At 36.5% G+C, this 27,969-nt stretch overlaps 1 protein-coding gene across 2 annotated transcripts in view; it reads left to right on the forward strand.

Moving 5' to 3' along the window:
- The window catches only part of sens-2 (zinc finger transcription factor senseless-2), an 83,889-nt gene that overhangs the window by 48,879 nt on the left and 7,041 nt on the right, over positions 1-27,969 (forward strand). Inside the window, exon 4 of one of the 2 annotated variants that reach the window (XM_074085290.1) lies at positions 76-257. In XM_074085290.1, coding sequence (XP_073941391.1) covers positions 76-257 — 182 coding nt within the window. The remainder of the gene's footprint in view (positions 1-75; positions 258-27,969) is intronic. The other variant, XM_074085291.1, reaches the window with a different exon arrangement.

Here is a 27,969-nt window from a genome sequence, read left to right on the forward strand (position 1 = left end):
CATTTCACATAGTATTATGACCACTTTGGAAACTGCTATCCTCCACGATCACTTAACACTCCCCCCTCCTTTCAGGGCTGTCCACAGTGTGGAGAAGGTATTTGAGTGCAAGCAATGTGGCAAGACCTTCAAGCGGTCCAGCACGCTGTCCACCCATCTTCTGATCCATTCGGATACCAGGCCATACCCTTGCCAGTACTGTGGGAAGCGGTTCCATCAGAAATCGGACATGAAGAAGCATACGTACATACATACTGGTGAGTACATTGAATAATATTTAATTATAGAACTCTTCCCGGATAAAAACTATTCTACTTCCTTCCTCAGGACTCAAACTATATGTATACTAATTTCACCTAAATCGGTTCACCGGTTTATACGTGATTGAGTAACAAACATCCAAACCTCCAAACGTCTTCACAAACTTTCATGTTTATAGTATTAGTAGTTTTAATAAATTGATGAAAATTTTTAACAACCATAAGTTCCGATGACTTGTAAAAAAAAGGCGACATTTAAGAAATTTTGACGTATGAATCAATTAACTGTCTTTTATTTATTACAAAAGCGCCACACAAATACAAATATATTCAAGACAATACGAGACACCATTTTGTGAACTAAAAGATTAAATATATTCTTATGTGTTTTTATTACAACTGGCTACAGAATTGGATTTCCTTTTAGTTTAGTTTATTTATTCATTCAATATAATATTACATTATAATTTACATAAATGTCAGTTATAAGAATTTATATTTAAAACGTCAAAGTCGTTAGTCATAATCGTCGTTATTTTGAAATTTATATTTAAATCAACCTAAGTTCTACATGGTTCTGCTATAGAATCTTAAACTCAATGTTCAAAAGCTCAAAGAATTCAATTATTTCTCTTTAGCAATGATACCAATTAATGGATCTCCATATTTCATAATCAAAAACTTCACAATCCCAAACACTTCATAAACATCAACAATTTAAACCAAACTCTAAGTCCACTTACTTACCACCATAACTCAGGACTGTCACAACATCCCTCCCACATAATTAATGTATATTAACGCCTAAGATGAGCTAGGTGGGTGTTTTATAATAATTGCGAGCTCGAGACGTTTGCGGGTAGATTATAGGGGTGGATTGGGTTACAGAGAGGGACAGACGCGCTTGGAGGATGAAAAGCATTTGCTATACAATTTTTGATTTGGAAATATGTATCTTATCTCGTTTTGTTAAGATTAACGAAAGACATTTTAAAAACTTACACTCTTATCCATGCACTCTCTAATGCATCTATACATTGTACGTTCTACTGTCTGATCCACTCTTTAAAAGTCTTTAAGTGAACCGGACTACCCTGACAGTAAGCCCGTAAATTTCGGTAGCTTTAGCCGATGCGAGTTCTTTGGTGCGTAAAGAACAGAAAGTGTGAGTTCGAATCCCGTCTGGCCACCTGATAATAATAAATAATAATAATAGACCTAAGATCGCGGTTAAGATCGCGGGATCGTCGTAGATGCGAAAAGCACAAGACCGGTCTGTGTGGAGAGGCTTTGGGGAGGCCTATGTCCAGCAGTGGACGTCTTTCGGTTGACATGATGATGATGATGATGATGAATAATAGACCTATTCTATGCTGCTAAATGTATGTAAAAAAGGACTAGATATACTTAATATGATATGTATGTGTGTGTGTGTGTGTGTGTGTGTGTAAATATAAACTCTTAATTGTATTGTTTATTTCATTTGCATCTAGCACGCAATCCTTTATCGAATGAATTTGATATCCCATCCTCGTTGCCAGAAATATTTAGGGAATTAAGAGGGACGATACGAAGGAAATGCTAGGTCAACGACATAATTGATTTTTTATTTCTTTACCTTACAATGTAATAAGCGTATAAAATCTTCCCTCATAGTTCGCTATAAATCACACAAACAAGCCTAAAAATCCTACTTTAATATTATAAATGTGAAAAATGTTTAGATGTTTGGTATTGTTACTCAATCACGTCTAAACCGCTGAATCGATTTGGATCAAACATCATACAGAAAGGTTGAGTCCCCGGGAAGGACATAGGATAGTTTTTTATCTCGGGAAATTGCAAACAAATATTACGTGGACGGAGTCACGGGCAACTGCTAGTCTTAAATAAACAAAACAGTATCATTTTGCTAGCCAAACTTCACACCACTGAGTGTAAATCCTTAGGCCCTTCATGAATTTAAGATGCTGCGGTCTTCGGTGTTGTGTCGGTAACACTTAAGCTGCCGGGTAAGATTCGTCGTGGCCGTATACTGCTTAACCCTAAAGTGCTATCATGATTTTACGCCCATGTTTTGGTAAAGTTTTGCACGGTGATAATTTTGAAACAGCTCTTTGTCCTACGTTTTGGTAAAACTGATTTTATGCATTATTTTTCTAAGTAACGTACTACATAGCTATTTTTACTTACATTATATACCTTACTTATCGACAGAGATAGTTAAGAAGCTATGTACAACAGAAATTTTAAATCTTGTTACATTTAGGTACCTAATTATTCGAACTTTTTAATCGCCTCCCTTTCGTGCTCACGTTTTTTACGAACTGTCTGTAGATTTTACAATACAATATAATAATATATTCTTTATTGCACACCATAAATCTGTGCAAAAAAAATTACATTGACACAAATTTAGGGTAGACAATGGACGGTCTTTGATGGGCGGATTTTGATGGGATTTTGCTCTACAGATTTTTTGTCATTTCTACAAAAATGTATTTACAAAAATAACTCTGAATAAACCCTCGAATGATACTTCTAATAAACAATATTAAATCTTTAATAGAATTAGTCAGCTTAAAATTATCGTCTTATAGTTTTCTTTCTTTCACCAAATTAAAGCACCTGAACAGATTATCAACTCTTAACTACAGCATCCAAACTTCCAAACTCGCACCTCCATATTGATAAAACATGTAAATTTTATTCATCAAATCTACCTATATCTAGTGCACCCAACCCTTCTGTCACTGTCTCTTTCCCACTAATTGGGAAATGGACGATTTCTGCTGCCCTCTCCGTCGCACCCAGTGTCGAGGCAATGAAAACGGAATCACGGAAGATGGAGCAAGTCCCACCCTTCTTAAATGAACTGGGGTGCCGTAGGTATTTGATGGCAATGCTCAGTAGTTCAGAGCTCCCGACGGTTTGAGACGCGTAAAATCTTTGGTTTGTAATGAAAGTTATATAGCGGCTAGACGGTTCGGCGTATAGAATAAATGTAGATATATTAAGAGAGTTTACAATTAATGCATGGGATTAATAGTTAGGGTGAACATTATAGTACATATTTAACTAACTTTTGAACCGCGCAGTGCACTAACTCCTTTTTTATAAGTAATTTGTTGGAAACAGTAACAAAACGGATTTCATACAAAAAATTTATGCAATGTAATGTAATGAATTTCACGAGTATGTGTAGCTAAGCTTAGTTATCATTGAAAAGTTTTTGATCAAAGTAAAATAATATATAAATAAACGAGGAAATGATTAATATAAATATTATGCATTGCGCAATAAAGCATAATATGCAATAATAATTTCCCCTTATCAGGCATTGTCACGATTAAAAGGACAAGGGTATAATCCTGAATAATTTATCCTAAAGCCCCTTACACAATTTGGCCAACAAATTGTTCTATCAACGCCGTAAATAAATGCGATCATTAATACCGATTGTTGGATAAGGAAAATATGATGGAAAGATATATAAACATAAATTTAGCAAAATAGTTATTTAAATTATCGTCAAGATCGAGGAAATATCTCTGTTAAATGATTGTGCCTGTTAAATTAATTAAAGTATAATGTTAAAAACTGATAATGTCATTATATTAAGATACTTTTGATGCAAACATGATTGTTACTATGATGTAATTGGATATCCTCACTATGGCACAAAATATGTGATTTTGCTTGTAGTAGTGTAGTATACCCTGATTAAATTTTCTCCTTGTTTTTACGACACAAATACACTTAACACCTCGTTCGCAGATGTTCTGTCAGGTCACACCGCACCTGATCCCCTCCCGTAAATTATTAACATCAACTCTGCGAATAGTTCCTGAACGGCATTTTAATCAGTGTCCCAAGTTGTTGATTAATGTACCCCAGACAATTTATCGTCGAAATTTTATTTATAATTACGCCTCCGAAATTAAATGGTGGGTGATTACTCAACGTCAAGATGTACGACCACGACCTGCGATTTGTCACCTCGCTCGAAGGATTAATTCAACACTAATTGAGTGCGGAAGTTTGTAACCCCTGAACTTGTACCTGTTAGAACGGCAATTTACAAGTTAGTAGGTAGTTAGCAGTAGTTTCTAACAGTTTTAGTCGTTAATATTAATTCAGTTGCCGCTGTTCTTTGGTTCTATAATTACCGATTTGCATTCGCTGTAATTGAAGTAGAACTCATCGATTTCAAATGTTATTGTTACATTATATCTATAACAGTAGACCAAAATATGATCCTTGTGGCACGCCCAACGAAATTTTTGTCAAAACTAAGATATTTACATTTATAAAATCCGGAAACCACTTAACTTCTGAAACAATAAACTGTGAAAGTTAAACGATCATCTAGACGCTCCGGCTTACCATCTCATGAATGTTTGATTTTCAAACGCTCTCGTTAAAGCATTTTTAAAAACTCTTCCTCTTAATTAGGCGTGGAATAAACAAGGCACATTAGCTCTCGGAATAATTACAACGGACGCGTTTCCTCTTTTTTTCTTGCATTACTTCCCCGCGGTCTGCAATGAAGAATTTAAAAAGCATTTGCGAAATTGGTTTGCACTGTGCTAGTGAAAAAACGCAATCATGATAATTAGTTGTCTATCTCAGTAACATTTTATATAGTTACGATACTTACTGATTCATGGCCTTATACGACATCTGCATTTATATGTATAATTTAATTAATTGAGTTTAATTTTTTTTTGTGCGAACTAATTGATTAATCTTATTACCCTTTATTTCAAAATCATCATTATTTTCATCAAGTTTCCCTCCCAATCTTCAAAACTCTCAAACAATTAAAGCAAAAACGTCCGTAAAACGATTTTTCCGGCGAAAGATTGCCAAGAACAAAATTAAAAGTATAAAACACTTCATAATTGCCGGTCTTGGGCCAAATGTTCTTAACTTTCTGTTCAGAGCCCCTTTGATTACTTTTAAAGCCTTCTCTGCTTAAAAATTGCAAAAAGCATCTCGAAAGTTCTTAAAAGTGAATTGCAATCGTGTAATTGGAAACAAAAGCGCAATTTTCAGGAGGGGAGGTAGGCAGAGTTCAGTAGGTACATTGGGAGCACAATTGTTAATATCTGTGTTAAAGTCGTCTAAAAAAATGCACGCGTCCTCGTATTTTGTGTTTGCCTTTAGTTTTACTATCTTTTATGTTAAGTTGTTCTTGACTTATCACTGTTTTAATCTAAATATCAATGTCTTAATGGTTTTAGCAATTTTATAAACTTGCCTTAAAACGTAGACGCAAATCAATCCAATCTCTTCTTCAATTCTTTGTACAAGATTCCAGGCTTCAAGTATTCCGTCCACACAACCTAGGGGGGGAAATCTAAGCGGTCCATAAGGAAGGGGGGAGTCCACAAGAAGTGTCCCACCCTGGGGGGTTGAATCAAGGAGTGGTACGTGCCTGGAGTTTAATTAAGGACTCTAGCAGTCCTTAGATGCTTCGATTTTAGTGGCGTTTTTTTTTTAAATTCGTTAAAGTCGCAGTCTTCATGGTTTTAACTATTATATGTGTAATTGTTTATTGATATATTCAGTACTCTATCTCAAAGTTTTGCATTTTAAGCCATATAAGTAAATGGGTAGTATAAAACGTGATTTTTATTTAGTTTGACTTTCAGGTTGCGTTTTGACATAGACGTCATCATAAATGAAACATTTCGATGAAAAACCTTTACAAGGGTTTTCATTCGGGCTTGCTCAGCCTCTGAATGAAATATTCCGAATATCTTTTTAATATGTTGTAGGTATGTGCGTAGGTTACCTATGACCAAAGTTTATCGTTTAAATAAGTAGGTATTGAACTATAACAGAATCACTTACCTAAACTAAAAACCCCGTAAAATACCACAAAAACAATTAACACAAGTAAATAATACATATTAGTAAGGCTAAGTACCTACCCATGTTTTAATCAGTACAGGAAACTTGGTGATTTATAAGTCAGGATTACCTGTAAAAAAACTATAAATAATTATATCAAACCAACTAAAATCCCCGTAACTACAGAATGATTGGTACCTAATGTGTTTCAATCCTTTTTTGAGAACGTTAATTGGGTAAATACTGGCATTGTCAACTCCATATCGGTAACAAATTTTAAGTCAATCCGATCATCAAAAGTGCCGAAAATTCAACTTGAAATTTTGAAAGACAGCTAACATACGAATACATGTATGTATACAAAACAAAAGAAAATTGCGGTTAAAATAAAAACTTGTTAAATAGACATGAAAAATAACCACCATCATTACGAATCATTCGGCATCGATTACAACACATTAAAAGGGAATCCCATTAAAACAGCAAATTTGATACCACAACCGCAAAAATGTGCCTATAATATTGATATCCTCTACACTTTTCGAGATTTCTACATCCGGTATCCACATAAAACATATCTTTCCCTAAATCCTTAGTGAAATACGCGTTATATCCAGATTTCCGCGCACTGACAGCCCTCCTCTACAAAGCCCTGCAGACATGCCTCTGACAATCTTGTCAGCAGTTACATATACACATACATTATTATGTAAGCGTCGAGGACATAAATGGTTCTAGAGATACTTGTAGAACTGTGGGATGAATTCGTGTTTACGAAACAAATGCCAATAAAGGACGTTCGGTTATTATTGTCTTAGGATTATCTTGTCTGCTATATTTGTCATTAAGTTCTTAATAGTAAAATTTGATGGTTTTTTCACGATAAATATAGTTGATGCGATAATTTCCAACTTATCTACCTATTTAATTAACCAGTTCTATAGTAGGATAATAACATAACTTCTCCTCGCTCATCTTAGCTTTTTTGTTAGTGTGATATTATAAAGGGTTGTCATCTTTAGGGGAAAAAATCAGAACCATCGGTCAAATTATTCGATATCTTCGAAGTTCGGTAAATTCGGTTTGATTCTGATCATTGATCATGATGATTTCTTAGCTCTATGGGCTGTTTTCACCATTTTATGTGTTAAAAATTTAGATTTATAATGCTACTGAATATTTCTGACATTAGAACGTTATTGTCGAGTTGAAGTACATATGCTCAAAACTTGACATTAATGTCAAAATCGGGACACACTGGATAGACCGTAGGGACGCGCGACATTATCGTTGAAATTGGAAGTGTCCCGCCACAATTAGGATAGCTGCTGACTCTGAATACTATACGCAATAACTAAGCTATAGGTACCATCAGCCAAATATGTGGTCTACCACCCTAAAGCTGATAATGATAACCGTTTGCAGTCATAAAACCATAATGCCAATAAACGTGTCTGTGAACTTGAAATTTCGACTTTAGCGACATATTCATTTGATAGGATCTTGTTTAAAAATTGATAGACCACTTATTTGGCTGATGGTACTCTTAAAGCTAGAGCAATTCCAAACTGTACAGATAGAACAACAGTTTTATTGTTCCGTTTTTTAGAGAACAGCACGGCGAGCTGCAAAATAAACAAAGAAAGCAGAGACGCAATTCAATCTTTTATTTTCGCCTGAAAATGTAAAAGCAAAAATCGCAAACAATTCCAAAATTCAATGTCAGCGTCGCGTCAAGAAAAATATCAACAGATTTTATTTTCACGATACACGTAACGCGATCCCGCTAGGGATGCCGACGGGAAATCAGTTTTGAGATTTTTTTTCTCACGCGAAAAAATGACACTCGCATTTGTATGCTGGGTCTGCCTCACTCCCGTATAATATTAGACTGTCCCGAGAGAGATGGGTAATTAAATTAATGTCCTCGCCCTCTTTGGCCCCGCGTTTCGTAACCCGACACCTGCAGTGTTTTCGGTGGAATCTGTTGTCTTTTCTGATATAGTTTTTGATGTTTTGTGTAATATAAATTGGAACTTGGTTGGGTGTAGCGCGTTGAAACAGATTTTTGTAATTTACTAAAATGAGACATATTTTTACGTAGTTTTAGATAGTCGCTCTTTGAATGAATGTGAAATGCATAATGAAGATTTCTCTTAAAATCGTGTTGATTTGTTTTGATTTTAAGTAACGAAAGCAGATTTGTGTTAAATAAGCGTTTAATGAGCTCCCTCACCTCCCTCACTTCCTCCTCCTGTCTTGAAATCTACCTAATTTATGGAATCAGGCGTTACTTTGCGGAGGTCCATACGAGTATCAATGAACTACAAAGAATTTCCTTGCCTACCCGCGACCTTACGATAGCTAAGCTTACGCAAAATATGCGTGTTCATGCAGTTCCTCCACCTCCACACTGTAAGAACACACACAAATCGCACAAACCCATCTATCACCACCACCAGACCACACTGACGCGTTTCGAACTCAACCAGAGCTCATCTTCAGAGTAACACAAACGTTACCAGTTGTTGTTGGTGTGTTGTTGTTGTTGGTACTACTCGTTTAATTAAAAATCCCCACATCTAAATCGAAGACGACATAAAAAATATTTATCTATGGTATTTACAAACTGTTTTAACCACCTTCAAAAAAGGGGGTTCTTCATCTGTCACTTTTTAAGGGCAATAGGAGCTTCCTGAACTTTTTTCAAGGCCAATAACCTAAAAATCACCCATCGATCTTCCCTAACAAGTGATACCACTTAACTGCAAGTAACCAGAGCCGCCGCGTGGCGCCGCACGCGCCTATAATTTAATAAGCACATTATCACGATTAGCTCGGCACCCTCCGAGATCACCCGAACTACTCCGAATATCCCCGAGCGTTGCCGAACGTCCCCGAGTGGCCCTGGCGATTCCATTATGGAAATCGGCCGGCTAATAACGTGGGGTTAGTTTGATTAAACTTTGAGATTTACATGCATACAGATTAAAGTGCTACTAACTGTCAAAAATGACAGACAAAGGAGTGACTCAGAAAGAGAGTGTCAGAAAACAACTGAAATCGCTTTTTGTCTTTAAGTATCACAATCAAAATTAGTGTGATACTCGTATACCTGCTTAATTTTGCATATTCAATAAAACAAGTCTAAGTAGTCTTTTATAAGAAAATCATAACAAAAAGGTTCTCTTATATATAATTTCACAAAATGTAATTAATGAGGCCACTTAACTCGAATCCGATGAAAAAGGAGACTCATTCAAATAACAAAGTTGCAATCTTTTCTCCGTAAATCGATTATAACATTGTAGTTTATTGACTAAAACAGAAATATAATATCTCCGCAATACTGTGTAGCATTGCGTACCTACTGTCCTTAAAAAAATTGGCCCTCTATACTATAGTATCACGTTGTCCGTCTGTCTGACTGTCATCCATCTTTTTCTCAGTACCGTGTACAGGTAAGAATCTAGTTAAAAATAAAATGAAACCGGCTATGGTCTCTTAGAACGAAACGAAAATAAAATCACTGATTACAAGCGATCAAAAAATACACAGTTTTAAATGTTTGAATCAAAATTGTTATTTTATTCACATTAATTAACTTATTTTTCGTTAGATTTTAAATTTGTACGGAACTCTCAGTGCGCCAGCCCAACCCGCACTCGTTTTTTTAAAGGCACGCGTCTAACAACTGTTACTCTATAAAAAAGTCATTTATTAAATTTGGTAGGTACAGCCCTATACTATGCACGCCTAATCCTACCAATTTTGGTTTATCCCTATTTCAACTCTTAAAGGACTATAATCCAAACCAACAGAGTTGGAATTGCCATGACGCTAATGCACGTTGGGTTTGAAAGTAGCTGGTCGAAGTTGACCTCTTATTTTTTATGGTGTGAACTAAATGGAGGGTCTTGTGAATCTGGAGGTTGGACACGTGGCGGCGCGTGCGCCGAACTACAGGATGTGATTATTTAAACAATAAATTTAATTGTAAATCGGTTAGTGTGTACGACTGAATGTGGTGCATTGGTTTTTGAATTGATGATGAATGATTAATGTGTCGCTTTTTAAAGGTGTGTGTGTTTTAAAGGTGTTTTGAGTTGTGAGTCGCGTTTCATACAATTTGTACAACTCATTTTGAGTCGCCGTGTGGCACAAACTGGACTTTTGTATAAAACCGAATGCAGAAGATTTACGCAACCGAAAATACGCGATTCACAACTCAAAAAATTACGCTCGTCTGTCTTCATCCTAAGAGGCTCTCTGTTTCTGCATTAAATTATGCTGTTTTATAAATAAGGTATAAAAATTAAATTCATGGTACTAGTATTTTTTTAAAACTATAGCTCAAATGCGAGTCGGACTCGCGCACCACGGGTTTCGTACAAATATAAAAGCAAGCAAAACTAATTTGGCAGTTTTCTTATAAAAAACGAAGTACATTATACGACCAGTGACTTTCCGAATTTCTTCTTTGATATGTTATGATAGGCGTAACCCCAAATAGAAGACGCACTATATTAATGCGAACACACATTAATGAGAAGATAATAGACACTAGACCACGCCACACGTCAAAAGCGTGCGTGCAAATGCAACTGTCATTATGGAATTTACAATCAATGTTTTTTTGTGCTTTCAAGCTATCATGAGATTATATACCAGTTAATAATACAATTGTTACATTTGAGGAAGCTTTCTGAAGGTATTTCACTGTAGGTTAATGGGGAAAAACCTGTATACTTACTCTTATTTTTTAACAACCAGAGAGGGTTTCTGTCACAAGCTAGTTGGCGCTTACTAGATACTTCTCATACTTCGAGAAGTCTGATTGACAACCTTTTGTGATTGGTTAAATAACTAAATAAGCCAATCGCAAGCACGATTGTTACGTCTAACGGAACTCTCGATACTAACGCCATCTAGTGATATTTTGCCTGTCAAGAAACTCTCACTCTTGTCATTCTTGTGTACAATTTAAATTTAGATCACCCTACATTATTTTTACTTCATTGAAGTCGTACTGGCCAGTCACAACTGTCAGTTGTTATTAAAAACCAAAACACACATAGCTACCGCTAATTCGAAGCCCACGTTCCATAATCAAATTACTCAGTTATTTTGATTGGCCGCCGACAGGTTGCAAAGTGTTTTGATTTGTCGGTACGACAATACCAGTTGGCTAAGTGTTTTTGCACTCCCGTTACAAACAAAAGTCAGCCCCTCAGCGCTCAGAATAAGGTCCAAATTAGATTAGGGAACGGTTCAGATGTGAACCGGTGCATTCAAGTGCTAGGATAACAGTGGCAAATGTAAGTGCATTTGTTAGAATCACACTTAATCGTGTTGGATTTTTAGGTTAGTAAAAATTATGTGACACGTAACTTTTAATTATAACGTCTATTTTGAAGTAATCTGTACTTATACAGTCACCAGCACCAATATTTGACATAAAACAGCGTGAATAAATATATCTTTTGCTACTATTTCTTGGTCAGATATTCCTGCATGTTCCGCTGTGGCAGTTATTAAATGCAAATATATCAACCTATATTTTCAGGCGTTTATTTTTATTACCTACTGTAAATCTTAACTCAAAATATTGCAGGTTCGGCCTATGTAGTTTGAAATATATATATATATATATATATTATTTTATTTTAATTATTTATTTTTAAAGTGATTACACAACTACAGATTCTGTGGATATTTCCAGCGTCTACCTATTGCCGTTATTAATATGAAGCCAAAAACGGCAAAACAATCACGTTTGTTGTATGGGACCCCCCCTTAAATATTTATTTTATTCTGTTTTTAGTATTTGTTGTTATAGCGGTTTTTGTAGTAATTACATAATCTGTGAAAATTTCAAGTGTCTAACTATCACGACTCAAGAAAAAGAGCCCTGTGACAGACGGACAGACAGACAGCAGAGTCTCAGTAATAGGGTTCCGTTGGCACCCCTTGGGTACGGTACCCTAAAAACAATCTTCATATTCATGTGGTGTCATTATTTGTCCTGGCCATACGCCGACCCTATAGTTTTCTAATCTGCTGTCAAATCCCATCCAATGCAACCAACTGGCTGATTTATTATTATTTTTTATTTTTAAAACACATTTAATATCATACTAAGCCGATAATTATTTTTTAACAGTATGAAAGTCCTTTAGGATCTTTTATATCACGCGCCACTTTGTAATCAAAAACATAATATCAATAAGTTGACAAGTGAACAGTTCTACGATACGGTTACGCTACGCCACGACATCACACTTATTTAGGCATAAGGCAATGTCAGTTAAATTAAAGATGCATGTTGTACGGTGATTGTAGTTTTTGCAACTTGATAGCAGAAACCACACGGAGACCACTTGCGCATTGTCAGACACGAGAGCAATATAGAATTTTGTGATCACTGTTCACTGTTAAGGATAATCGCCGCATAAAACACTATCAAAATTATACTTCAACTAGCCAAAGAAGCAGAAATACCAAAATTAGATATCGTCTACATCCGCCATGTTCGAATGCTACAAATCGAATCCCCGACATCACACTTAAGCATCAGCTTTTTTGTAATGTCAACTCGATGAGTGCTATCATTAGAACATTTTGTAGAATATTTAAAAATACATTTTTGTAAATGCTTGAAAACAATATAATTTGTATCATAATTATACATCGGTCATTTTATTATCCCGTAGCGGCAGCTACGACGCCGTTTGTTCTTTCGTAGTCGTGCTACGCGTTTTGCGTAGACATCTTAACAGATCGACCTTCTTAAAAGAATGACCGAGGTTATTGTGTAAACTCGATTTAATTTGGAAATTATGAAAAATAAACTAGTTTTATCAATATTTCACAACTTTATTTTCATTTGATATGTATATTTGTATTGCACAGTACAGCACAACATCTACCAAAAGCACAATAACTCTTAATTAAATATCACATAAAACCTAATGCAGAATGAACATTACATATTTTTGTATGAATTTGCCAAATTAAATATAACTTCTTATTATTATTGCTTCAGAGGCACTGTCTTTCTTCAAATCTTTTCGGATACATTAAACTATTTTCTTTTTAACTTTACACCGAAAATCGTATAGTATAAAGCATAGACTATTATTTTGTTATAACTCATAACTCACCAACCCTTTCCATTCCAAGTATGCCCCCCTAATTGTCTATGGAGTGGCAATTTATTGTCTACGGTATTACATATATTGGGATCGACATAATACCCTGGCTGGGGGAATTAGTGGGAGAACTTTATGATTTACAATTGAAATTGTTGTAATCCAACACCCATCATATTTTATACTGTTCTGTTGGCCGTATTGTAATTTTTTTTTTATTAAGGTCACTGTCAATTGCCGAATAATTGACAATGAACAAAGTACCTATAGAGTGAGTCTCACGGTAGTTTCATGTTCAAAGTACCTGTAGAGTTGCTTTTACATAAGACCATAACCGTGTGACTGTCCGTCAATTACGATCCATGGTTTACCACTTACTATAAATAACACTTTGTTTATATATTTATATATAAATATCAACATCAAAAAGTGCTAATACTGGAAAGTAAAAAATAAAAGCAATGAGTAGTAATCTTATGTCTCTCGGAAAAGCGAAAATACTGTGTATTTTAATATCAAGGTTATAATATATAATGTTTAAAATTCCATCATTATCTTCTATTTTGTTGTGTTACGTTGAGAGCATTCAAAGTTTCAAGTTAAACAGTTATATCCTCGAACAAGCCAGCCATATGCCTTGCATCGTTTTACTATAATAATAAGTAGAGCCTCCCAGATTTCCTCGAAGCATCAATCGCCGCCGCAATAAACCGCATGACTGTAGCATTCCTTGCCACTGCGACGTCACAGGGAACAGAAATGGCAAATGGACTACAATATAAACGTTTAGGGGGTTTTGCCTTGCAAGTAATATTTTTAAACTCTAGTACTATAGGTATAAGTGTAATATAATTTTGTTGTGAAAAAATACTTTCTTGTCAAGTTTCTTGCGAAGCATTCTTCTTGGTGGTATAAGAAAGTGACTTTTAGAGGAGAACCTACTTTGCGGCTTACTTACAGCATAAAAGTTTTAATTTGATTTTGACAAAGCCTGAGTGACATTATTAGGTACCAATGAAAAATACGAATGTTTAGTCGATTCGATTTGTAGCATTCGAACATGGCGGATTTAGACAATATCTAATTTTGCTATTTCTGTTTCTTTGGGTAGTTGAAGTATAATTTTGATAGTGTTTTATGCGGCGATTAACCTTAACAGTGAACAGTGATCACAAAATTCTATATTGCTCTCGTGTCTGACATTTTTTAATGCGCAAGTTGTCTCCACGTGGTTTCTGGAATTTTACTATCAAGTTGCAAAAACTACAACCACCGTAGGTACAACGTCCCTCTCAAAGAGAGTTTACTTTGACACTGGCGAAATTGTCCTATTAATTAGGACAGAAAAGCCATATTTTAAAAGAGAAGAAGCAGAAGAATGTTTAGTCTTGGGTCTTGGGTGTTTAAGTATGTAATCTATCTACATGAGTATGTTTATCTATTGCCTATATCAGTGAGTCTCGCTTACTTTGGGACTTAATTTAATTAATTATTAATGATTAAATGTTCCCAGTTATTTTCCCCGAAGTCTCCTCCGTCTTATTTTCCCGCTCATAATGACAGAGACAATCGTTTAACGACAATAGCGGGCGAGTGCCACTGTCCACAATATAGCTGGCGAGTCCCCTAAAATCCCAAATTCCTGGCACTCTGGGGGACATGGTGCCAGTGTGAGCGTGGAAAATTACCCGCTTTTTACCAACGCTTAAGCTTATATCAACCTTTTTTTACAAGCATTTATTTAACTTGCCCTGTTTGTTTATTCATTTATTAAATTTGTTTGTTTGGGTCAAATCTTGAAAGCTGAATTTGACCCACTTCCAGTGATCTGATTGACTTGAAATTTGGCACATTTACGTAAATTATGTGACAATAAATAATCTGTTAGTTACATCTTGGTGGTCCTGCCAGGATCGTCTCCGCAGGAAGGAACTCCTCAACGGTTAATAGTACCGACTTGAAATTTGGTGCGGATATGTAGATTAGATGACAATGCACGTACAGTCAACGAAACTACAGTCTGCAAAAAATATTGTATAAAAAATTAAATTTTTAACAAAAAACTTAACTGTTTCAACTATGTGGATAATGTTCAATTTCATCCAAAATGCCATCCAAACACTCTGGATTGTTGACAAATTACAATCTGACACTTACTGTGAGACCGTTCTACGGTGGGTCAGGAATCAAAAGGTTCGACTGTACCTCATTTGTTTCCGCTAGCACTGTCACCCCGCCCCGCTCGCAAATATATCGCAATAAGTGAAGTGACTGGAACATTCCCGAATAGTTGCGAGCAATCCCGACGGGGCGGCAATCTTGCTGCATTCCTTGACCGGTGACAGCGCGTTAAAAGAGACACGACGCTCTTTCGGAGAAACGCTCGTGGGAAGACTGCTTTTGTTCTTAGAATGAGGAATGAAACTTCGTTCATTTAGAAGTCTGATACTCTTATAAGTCGACTAAGAAGGATATGATAACTTTTAGTGTCGTGCAACCTGCAACCGTAAAACCCTCACAACCTTGTCAAATCGCGGTAAATGAGTCATTGCCCGTACCAATTTTCATGCCATGAAGCCCAAGGTCGGTAAATGAGTTTGTTACTGCATGGCGTGCTGCTGCTCCGTGCGCGCGCTGCACACGCACGCCATGCACATGCTGCGGATTGTCAAGAGCGCAGCCAGCGGTATCGGCAATTTTTGATAAAATATTAGTACTACAAATACCTCGCAAATGTGATGAAAAACATTGTATGTCGCACGGGCGGTACTTTTTCATTTCTTCTAATAGACTCTCGTTCGTAATTTCTTATTTACCGCCCTTAAGACACAATGTACTATAAAATCAATCATCGGTATGATAATGTTAGACATGCAATGCCCGCGCTATCACAACCGAAATCGCTACCTACTTCTATCGAGGAACAGCGAAAGTACCAGCTCCATCACGCAGGCGGAAAAATTTCTTTGGTCACAGCTTCCTCCATTCGTACCTACATACCTAAGAAAATTCGAGTTTTTTTCTCAAAATGGCGACACTAATACACCTACATATCAGTGGAGAATTTTCAAACCAGTACAACAACTACTGGTTTGAAAAATAGTGCGGAGCTAACAAGACCTATCCAAAAGAAGTTAAAGACGATTTTTCCAGCAAAGTGTTGCAAGGTATTAATTATTGCGTTTTAAAATCAACTGCCCCCGCTGTCAACAATCGCTATGGCACTGTCAACTGAGTCACAACGTAACGTTACGGTGTCGGAAACACGTCGCCAAATGGGGAGTTGTTGTGATATCGTAACAAGATGGGTTACAATTAACAACGGTACTAAAACACCTTTTAAGTTCTTATTGTCTTTGGCATAAAGTCAATTGTGCATTAATTTTGAAGTATTGTTTTCGTGGTTTTGGTTAGAAAATTCATTCTGGTCATAGATTACTTTAATTAATACAAAAGATTAAAATACCTTTTATAGGTAGGTCTGGGCCCAATTGCATAACAAATTACAAGCTAATAGTTTTTAGCGATTTTGTGTTGAAATTCACTAAAAAGTACTATTTGCTTGTAATTTCTTAGCAATTGGGCCCTGGTCGCGGGTGAGCAATGTTAGTTTATAGTTCATAGATATGGACCTCCGTAAAGTACCGCCTGATTCAATAAATTATTTAATGTAGACAATTTAACAAAAAAAACGCTTTTAGTGTTTTCTCACATAATAAATTTGATAAGGTCCGTATCCTCAACTTTTTCTTAGATATGGCTGAAAAACTCCAAAGAAAGAAATTCTAACCGTCATTCCAAATTTCAAATTTTCAAACGCAACTTATTCTTTTTCCGCTACGTCATTGTGACTTAGGCTGTTTCAAATTTGGGGTTCGAAATACAAATGTCTGCCCCAGCGTTGAGGGCGTAGAATTAACGAATTTGTCAAGCTGTCAAAGCTTTATTCGTTTTTCTGGTCTCCGATGATTTTCACGGTGTCTTCATTTTGGGTAACAAATGTGGGGAATTTCCTTTGGATTGTTAGTTGGGATTGTGTTTATGGGTGTGTTAACAGTTTTTTTTCTTATAGCAACTTTTAGTGATATAACAAGGGTTTTTCAAACTCGTTTAAACAAATAAAAAAGACGGGTGACCATTATTAAAATAAATAACTAAATAAATACCGTGGGACACTTGACACCAATTGAACTAGTCCCAAACTAAGCAAAGCTTGTACTATGGATACTATAGGCAACGGATAAACATACTTATATAGATAAATACATACTTAAATACATATTAAACATCCAAGACTCGAGAACAAATATTCGTATTACTCATACAAATATCTGCCCCGGCCGGGAATCGAACCCGAGACCTCAAGCTTCGTAGTCAGGTTCTCTAATTACTTGGCCATCCGGTCGTCAAAAAAATTAAAAGAATACACTACGATTAGGTTTTCCACTTTGATACTTGGGATGTCTCGTTTTAAATCATAAAGGTAAATTTCAAACAAATTATGACAAATTACTATTTGTCTTGTTTTTATTATCAAGCAATTTTACCTTGTCTAATATACAAAGCCGGATTAGACGTTGTCGCGGCCATGACCAAATCTCTTTGTAAAATGGTTTTGCCGAGTGTCAAAGTGTAAATAATCGTACTGTACCTGCTTTGGTTTTTTTAACGAAGATTACAATTGTGGTTCTTTTTTCAATTGGACTTTCAAAGACAATTCATATGGTAGAATTTTAAATATGATGTAATATAAAAAAAATAGGCGTAGTAACTTAGTAGTTTAACGTACGGCCTCTCAGCGCGTTTGAAATGCCAATGAGCTGTATAGTGAAAGACAAAATCGCAATGAAACCTGCACACACTTGCACGGAAGTTCAATATAAGCTGGAGATGATGATGATTGTCTCAAAATAGACAAATTGCCTATGAGTTTATATTCTTTATTATTTTAAACGCCAAATGAGCGACCAAAATCAAACTGACAAAAACAATTGAACATTTCGAAATCCAAGCCCAACTTTCTCTTAAAAACAAAACACAAACGCAAAACACGTCTCGCTAGCCAGTACTATAAATCTCCCACCTAAGTGGCATTTACACACAACACATATCTTCTGTGAGAAGCGAATCGTAAACGTCCTGCTATACTCAGCAGCATATTTGAACAAATAGTGGGATTGCATCGGGTTTTGGGAGGGTAGAAATCTGTTGTAGGATCCGTAGTAGTTTTGTAACTGTCAGTGTTCTGTGTAAGGGTAAAACAGTAGGATTTAAAACTAGTTATGTGGGAAAGATGAATTTCCAACTGCGTTTGAGCTTGTAATTGAAATTGAATTCGTCATGATTCACTCCAGAATCGAAAAATGATATTGAAATGTTTCTGTTAATTTCGTCACAAGATGAAGAATATGATGGATGATGGAGTGTATAATCTTAAACATGTTCTTGACTGGCAACCACGTATTGGAAGGTGCAGCATGGCTAGGCACTCTACAAGGTGGACTGATGACCTGGTGGAGATCAAAGCAATCTGATAGATATGGCGCCGGACGGGACATTGTTGAATGGACTTCTTTCGGTAGATGATGGTGATGATGAATCATATCCCTCCGGACGACTTCGCCATTTTCTTAAACTTGGCACTTTCCTAACTTGTCTCTTTCTTAACTTGCCATTTTCTTACTTGGTCTCTTTCCTAAACTTGTCTCTTTCCTATCTCGTCTCTTTTTTAACTCGACATTTTCTTACTTGGTCTCTGTCCTAAACTTGTCTCTTTCCTAACTCGACATTTTCTTACTTGGTCTATGTGAGGTTTGAATTAAAAACAAAATTCCACTCGAAACAATCCTGAAGATCGAATCCTGAATTGTAAATGTTACAATTTTAATTCTAAATTAGAACTTTCACCTCTTAAAAAACAACTCTACACGCTCCAAAATAAACCCTCAAATCTCTATTAACGCCATTCTCCCGCCGAACCAGCAATCTAATAAACGTCAAACGTAAAATTTTGATTGAACCAACAAAGCACCGTTTGAGTAAACGTTGGCAACAATGATTGAATCTCTCCGCTCTGTCAACACTCCTGGCCTGCTTCTAATGGAAACGCAATCTTATAGCGGGCTCCGTAAACACCCGCCATCTTGGAGGGAAAACAAAATGGCGGCACTATCACAGCTGTGCTTCAATCTTGAATTTATTAGGTTTGGCGTGGAAGTTGTGATATGAGGTAAAACTAGTTAACGAGTATCCTACGCACTTAAGGATAATAATTATCTTCCATAGATACTTAACTCATCAAATAATTAACTTTTCCACTCTTTCTGTGTTTTTCCAATAAACCAGATATTCAAAAACTGGACGTTTATACGAAGACGGGATTGCGAACGTCTGACACTACTATTTGTACTTCATTGATAGTTTTATTTTCGTCTATGCAAATTGCAAAGATAGTCTAGAATCTTTGACGTATATAGCTTAAGTACTCAAATACAGTAACTGCGAGATGTTAAATTCGAAGACTCTCCCTGCCTAAAGAAAATGTTCATCATACGCTACTGGTCCACAGTTAATATCAACCTCCATTAACCGGTGCGTTTGTGTTTAAAAAACATTTTTTTTTTAATACTTCCCCTGATAAGATGGATTATTCGTACCCATGATACCCAAGTAAAAATCGGCAAATCCGGAAAAAATCAAAACCATTTTCTCAACCCTTTACAAATCCGAAAATCATTCATCGAAAACCTTTCTCAACAAAATCACAATTACAGTCAGGCATCAACAACATTTTTCCCAAACCAAATCACACGGGCAGGGATCGATAACATTTTTTCTAAGTCTACTAAATCCTATATCCGTGGTCATCCCCCCAGGGTGGGAGGCAGGGATCGTAAACCGGGATTCTCGGGAAAATCCGCACTTCACTAGAGCGTGGTAATCACGACGTCTAGAGTGTGGATTTGTAGGTATAAACGAGCCACGGCTCCTTTTAGCTGACTGCGGAAAAGATGGGTTTTTGGGTTCGTGTTTGTTTTGTTTTATTCTTTTTTTTATATGTGATGCTGATTTAGAAACGGTGCACAAACGTAGTATTTAAAAAAAATTAGGTACCTAGGCAGTTATATGGCTTGTCAGCCTATGTAAGTAATTTTGAACGAATCAAAAACTCTTTGAAGGCGTTTCTATGCAAGGGCTAGCGTCGCTATTTACTAAATACTCGTGTAATTTTTCCAGCGAAACTTAAAATTCGTCATTCTTTCTCCATGTTGGATAGTCGTACGTAATAATCTAAATATTGTAGATTTAAAATACGAAAAGTGAAGCTAATCAATTTAAACAACTAAAAACATATTTTATGTACATAAATAAATAAATAAATAATTAAATATCACGGGACAATTCACACCAATTGACCTAGTCCCAAAGTAAGCTTAGCAAAGCTTGTGTTATGGGTACTAAGCAACGGATAAATATAATTATATAAATATAGATACATACTTAAATACATATTAAACACCCAAGACCCGAGAACAAACATTCGTATTTTTCATACAAATATCTGCCCCGACACGGGAATCGAACCCGGGACCTCAAGCTTCGTAGTCAGGTTCTCTAACCACTAGGCCATCTGGTTGTCTAAACATAAATTGACGAGAACTTAACCCGAGTACACGCACGCATCGCATCACTTTTCCCAGACCCCGCGATCTTAAGCTTGTACACGGCACTCTATGTAGACGATGGCGTTATCAAGCAGCTCACGTTGCACCACTGCACTCTTAATCCAGCGCCCAGCTAAGTGCAGCCTCAATTCATCTGAGCATACTTTAGCACATAGTTTTTACTGGTACACTGTGTTACATGGTTTAACTATCAGTACACGTGGCTCAGAACTTAATGGAGATAAAAGTACTGTCAAAATTACCCGTAAGTATGTATTTTATGTATGTATATAATTCTATGTCTTAAAATGCGTGACATAAAACCAAGTTACTGAGGCTTTGATATTCATGCACCTATTGATGGTTTTTTTTTTCAAATAAGTACTTACTACTTTAATAAAGTTTTTGATTATTGACGTAATTTGAATGGAAAGAACGGCCATTGTTAAAAATAATTTGGAGAACTTTACCTAGTGGGTTAGTTTTATCTTGATAGGTTCATCATCATCAGCCACCACCAGTCCACTGCTGGACATAGGCCTCTTCCATGACGCGCCACAACACTCTGTCTTCAGCCCCTCGCATCCATCCACCGCCAGCGACCCTCTTAAGGTCGTCCGTCCACCGTCGTCACGATAGATTATTTTGTGCCTTTTATAAGTATTCTAAAGAGTCTAGATTGCTGCTCTTGATACTATACATTAAGTGGAAAACGTACCTACTTCAATTATTTTCAATAGTCTTTTGTTTACAAAAAGTGTAATTTCCTTTTGGTCTGAATATGTTTTTACCACGTCGGAAATCCCCAGCGTTCTAAATTTAAAATTCACGAACATTGCATACGTCATCCTTTTTCATTTTCTTCCAAAGACTGTTCCATATTCAAAATTCAAAACGGCCATGTACAAGACAGTGTTGCCACACCGCGTTCAAAAGCTCCCTGAATTATCTATGGACATGTAAATGTTACCTGAATTCACAGCGTCTCTCCCCAATTTACTTCGCCATTTTTTCTCTAAGTCCATGAATAATTAAGTCAGGCAAGACCGCGACTAAATTATTATTATGGCTTGCGGTTTTTTAAGCTGAGTTTAGCGTGTTGTCTATGGTTTAGAAAGTTGTTTTTAAAGAAGGACTTGTTTTTTTACAAGCTTTTAAAAGCTTGCCCTGTTTTTGGTTGTTTTTTGATTGCTTCAAATCTTGGTCGAATTGACTTTAAATTAGGTAAGTTGACTGACAATGCAAGTAAGTATCGACAAATGGTAAAGTCGGCAAAAAAGCTCGTATTAAAAATTATATTTTTAATAAAAGCTTATTTTTGTATTTATGACAGTGCTGTACAGTAGTGACCGGATCTTTTAATAATAACTCAACTGTATTATTTACAAACCGGAATAAGATCGTCTTGCAGGAAAAAATAAATCTAGATTTAGTAGTTAATCCAGGCTTAAGCTTGACAGTTCCATACAATTTGACACTTCTAAACTGAGCTAAACGCTAATTCGAGATTTATATGTTTACTGCAAGTGGGCCTAAATATGCTTGAGCTAACATTTTGTGAAGTTGCCATATTAACTATTAATGAGATGAACCTTAAAAATAAAGAGGTAATTAAACTATGAGATATCATGGGTCGGTTTAAAATCCCCATACATCCTCGACGCCATATTTCGTGAAATCTTGCCACCCAAGCACTTTAAGTTGGAGCCATCATATATTTAATTCACGACCGCCCAAAGTACGTCCCCATAAAAATCCAGGGCTGTGATACTGTGCAGATGAGCCAACCAGGGCCGGATTCGGTAATCGAATTATAATTATTCTTATTATTATAAATCGTAATCTTGGTAAGTTAATTTTAGGTAAAAACCGATAAAATTTCCTAAATTTTATGTTGCCCTTATTTAGGATTATGTTTGATACTCGTGCACCTAGATGTTATCAAATTGTGGTATTCCTAGAATAAACTACGCACAGCGACAGGTCACGTAACAATACGCTACGCATAATATCACAATTTAAATTCTGCGGTTTTTGCTGTGGAATTCATCAAACAGGATAGAAGTGACACCCAAAGTTTTGCATTTATAATATCAGCCTCAGCTCTTTTAATGTCTCTTTTTTACAGCCACGGCTGAGCAAAGGCTTTTTGCATCTTCAGCCACTACTGTCAATGACATGTTTTCACTAGATATTTTTTCCACGTACCTAATTTCCATTTCGATATGTCTGTTTCAAGAACCATCGAGGGAATCTCTTCTCTTCTTCTTCTTCAACCTTGATCCACCCAATGCTGAGTAAAGGTCTCTTCCATTTTAGACCATATCGAGAGAATATAATAATAATAATAAATAATATTTAATCACTACACCCGGACAAAATAACCCGGCCACAAGGGCAGTAATCGAGTTAACGCGTTTTTATTGCGAATCTCGTTTATGGCCTGATAATGGAGATGATTTCCGGATAATGTCCCGGGCTGTGATTATTTGATGGGTTATAAAGATTAATGACACTTTCAATAATTATGTTAAGACCCATTAGCCTAGTGGACTATATGGCATGAAAGTGACCTTTACACCATTTTTTTTCTTGAAACAATGCTATCTCACCTCCAGTTTATATTCATCCAACTGCTGGCACAGGCCTTCTCACAAAACGAGAGAGCTTGGGGTAAATCCTGGGGTGGACGTGTGTGGGATTTCACACATAGCCATTGAACTACTTTGCAGATGTAGGAAGACTTCCTTCCGATCTTTTCCTTCACCGAAAAGCTTATATGGTAAATTTCAAAATTAGAACCTAATATGTAGTGCAAGTATTTGTACGAGTATAAAGATAGAGTGATTTATCTATTGTTGAAAAGTGTACATACACATACTGATGCAAGACGGAAAGCAGCATTGTTTTATACCTACTATAAGTGTCAAGATAAAGATAAAGAAAAAGTAGGCCAGTAGGTTAACATTACACTTAGTTAACAGTAAATTTTATTAGGTAGATAAATCCCTACTATGATCGCATTCGCGTCAAATCTACAAATCTCCTAAAATCAGCGGAATACCCGGGTCCGGGCCTGTTGCCCAGGTTGTCCGGGATACCTACCCGAGAATCCCGGGATTTACGGTTATCGCTTGCCCGGATGCGTTCAATCACAACCGGCTCGATATTAACGTTACTGCACACGTTTACGTTTCGACGTTCAGTTGATTTTTATCGGAGCCTGGTTTAATGTAGCTGTGAAAAGTTTGAGATGCCCAGCTTTTTATGGAGTATGAAATTTAGCTGATTTGCCGTGTTTGTATTTAGAGTCTTATATTCATCTCCGTTTGACGACAGCCTAGCCTAGTATAGAGAACCTGACTACAAAGCTTGAGGCCCCGGGTTCGAACATCGGTCAGGGCAATTATTTCTATGAATACGCATTTTTCTGCTCGAGTCTTGAACTACAAACAATTACTTAGCTCACCCGCGATCTTAGCGTAGCTACATTTATAGATGCAACAAATGTGTGCTCGAACTCCTCCACGTTCACACTATAAGAACACACACAAATCCAACTATCACCGGCACCACACTACGCCGACACGTTTCGAACGTGTTTTATTTGATATTGACCTCCGCAAAGTAACACCTGATTCAATCAATTGTCGATGAGGTTTTCAGTTTAATATTTATTCATTTTATTTATTTTTTTATTATGAGAGGGAGGAAAACGAGCAAGGGGTCATCTGATGGGTAATGATCACCGCTGCCCATGAGTACCTACCTACCAACTAATCAAGGAGAGCCATTGGTCCGTTGCCGACCTTTTGAGAAAGTATAAGCCCTTTTCTTGAGAGCCCCGATGTCATAGTTGTCCGGAAACACCGCTGACGGTGGCTCCACAATTTACACCTAACAAGTTAAAACTCCGAAGCCGTGGGGCGGCCTGGTTTGACCTATGACCTCAAGCAGAGGATCGTGGGTTCAAACCACGGCTCGCACCTACACCTCAGCTCTGAGTTTTTCGAAATTTATGTGTGAAATGAAATTTGGAATTTACCACGAGCTTCATGGTGAAGGAAAACATCGTAAGGAAACCTGCGCGTTTGTGCTTCTGAGCAGGTTTCCGCGAAGCAATTCAATGGCGTGTGTGAAGTTCCCAATCCGCTTTGGGCCTGCGTGGGACGTATATAGACCGGGATGATGATGAAGTTAAATCTACACAAAGTGACATTTATTGGAACCGTGTGACAGATTCCGTAGCAACCCTCCAACGTGCACTAGCTCTAAAGTGCAAATCTGAACGGCGGCCATAATTTTCTTTATTCGGCCGTTTCCGGGACGCGACGGAATGGCGGCGTCGGCGTAACGAAGTACGAGATAACGATAACTGCCGTACAGTCGGCTAGGACGTACTAATGTTTTAGGACAGGTACAGATACCAGCACCAATATCTGACACAAGAAAGCGTGTATAACCTGTTAGGACTCTATTCCTTGGGGTGGTAGGACGTGTCAGGTATTTTTGCACGCTACGCTGTAGCAGTTGGCAGATAGATGACAGTACAGTCACCTAAAATAGTTGAATGCTTGATCCTAGCGTAACTTTGCGGAAGTACTCATATTAATAAAATACTTTTTTTTTATTGATTCGCTTGCCACACGTACGTGACAATCAACTCTATGCGACACATAGATTATATTATTTTGGTCATACAAACCTGAATATCACAAACACAAATTGCGAGCTGATTCTCAAAGCGAGCAATAATTGTGTCGCATTTATAAAGTGTAGATGTGACTTAGGCAAACCCGTACCAGCTGATCTGAAATATCTAGTTTTTTTTTTTCATTTAATAAATTAAATATAACCCATAAGCGACAAAAAGAAGAGCCTTAAAGCAAATCTACCTTTCGCCATTAAACTTGTAATATGCAATCGTGCTTTACTTTTTTTATAAACATTTATGTGAAAAGAAACGCTATAACCATCTCTATTCTTCAACTACTGACAAAGATCTCGAACTTCTCAGATACCAATCTCCCGGATAGTGAATCGACCTGTATATCGATTCGCGATACAGACAAGTTCTCATTCAGTTCCCCTCGAAACAATTAAGAGCACCCTTTCCTCCCTCGCGTAATATCGCCGTAATTACGGAGTTACGCGACCGCGCTTTACTCCGGCAGCCACACAAAGTTTAAAAAACTTTCGTATTTTTTTTAAGACTAACGTAGCTGCCACTAACCTTTTGCGTCTAAAGGTTACCGCTCACGATACGCACCGTATTTTTCCTGAAGAAAATTTTCGTAATTATTCATTTGTGACATCATCATCATCATTATCAGCCGGAAGACGTCCACTGTCCAACAAAAGCCGCCCCATTGGAACGTCATAATTAACGATAATCCGCTACTTGCATCCATCGAGATAATCATATGTTAATCTATATCAAACGGTCTTGGCTATGGGTTCAAATTATATATTTTGTACCTAATTACTATTTTTTGATAAAATAATTGAAAACAAGGTCTAACACTCGGTAGGTATTATTTTTGTGTTAATTATGAAGAGCTTGTATCATAATCACCTAAAAATTATATAAAATCCGAAGTAAACTATATTTCAATCACATTTTGGAATGGCAAAATAACATTTAGATATTAATTAATCACATTAATTCATTAATCGTTTATTAATAACATTGACAAGTGATTAAACCAAAATTTTAGATTAAAATACTGCCGATTATAGGGCTATATTATTTAATATCCTCTTCCTTAAATTATCTGAGTATGACGTAGAAAATTAGTATTAGTTTTTAAATTCCGATTAACGTCTTCTCCCAGAGGCACAAATTTGTGCCCAAATTCCTTTGATCCTGTTATCCTGGGAGATGACAGATTAAGCAATGGTGAAACCATTTTTTTAGCTTAGGTCAGTACATGATACCTTCTAGATATTACGCATGTAAATATTAAGTATTTAAGCCATCATAAGTCATATTTTATCAGACCACTAAAAATAAGTTATGCAGTTCAATATCTTAAGTTCTGAATCCGCGTTATTTATTCATGGGTACTACAGTCTTCTTATTTCGAGAGGAGGCCTGTGCCCAGCAGTGGAACGTACAAAAGCTGTATTTTCATTTCTTAACTTCACTTTACCAAAATAATATTTCGCACATCTCTCGCCTTTTCTAACCGTTTGTATAAGGAAGCGGCCTCACAAACCGAAGTCTTAGGGCTGCGTCAAGATTTTACGCCAGCGTAAGGATCAGGACTTACGTTTTACGCCGCGTAACGAGGAGGCGTAAACGTGGCACTCGACCGACTGAGAGTTAGAATGTTTTGAACAGTTATTTTAGCTGCCAACATGTTAGTTAACGGATAAGTGGTAGGTTGTTTGGATTTTGATGGGGATTTATATTAAGGTACAAGTAGATGAAAGAATGATAGATGTCGAATTGTATACAAAACATTATGCTGAGCTGGGCCGTTTCGCGACTTCGCAAAAACTTGTTTATATTTTACATAGGTTTAGGGTCGGTTTCACCACTTGTCTACTAACTTTAAGTGTCAGTTAAAAGTAATGCCGTCTTTGTTTATTCGGACAAAACAAACAGAGACGGCATCACTGATATCCGTCACTTAAAGTTAGTCGACACGTGGTGAAACAGGCCCTTATACTTTTATTGAACTGGCCGTGTTAGCAGGTAGGTATTTCAAATAGGTCAAATCCTGGAAATTAAATTGATCCCCGCGTAAGTTGAATGACATTGTGAGTACCTGCAGTCAATGAGAAGTAGGTACAATCAATGAAAATTGTATTAAAAATGCAAGCAAATAGTTTTTAGAGGTTGCAAGTTTAACGAGTCAGATTATTTTTTCTTTTTGACATGTTTTTGTGATGTAAAGTTAATAAAGATTTTGATTAGGTAGTTATTATTATTATTTATTATTAATTTTGTGTTCATTTATTAATACTAAAATGCGTTAGTATACTATCTTTCATTATTATTATCATACATAAATCATTTTTTGCGTATTT

Source organism: Choristoneura fumiferana, chromosome 3 (genome assembly GCF_025370935.1).
Source record: "Choristoneura fumiferana chromosome 3, NRCan_CFum_1, whole genome shotgun sequence".
Classification (NCBI taxonomy): Eukaryota; Metazoa; Arthropoda; class Insecta; order Lepidoptera; family Tortricidae; genus Choristoneura; species Choristoneura fumiferana.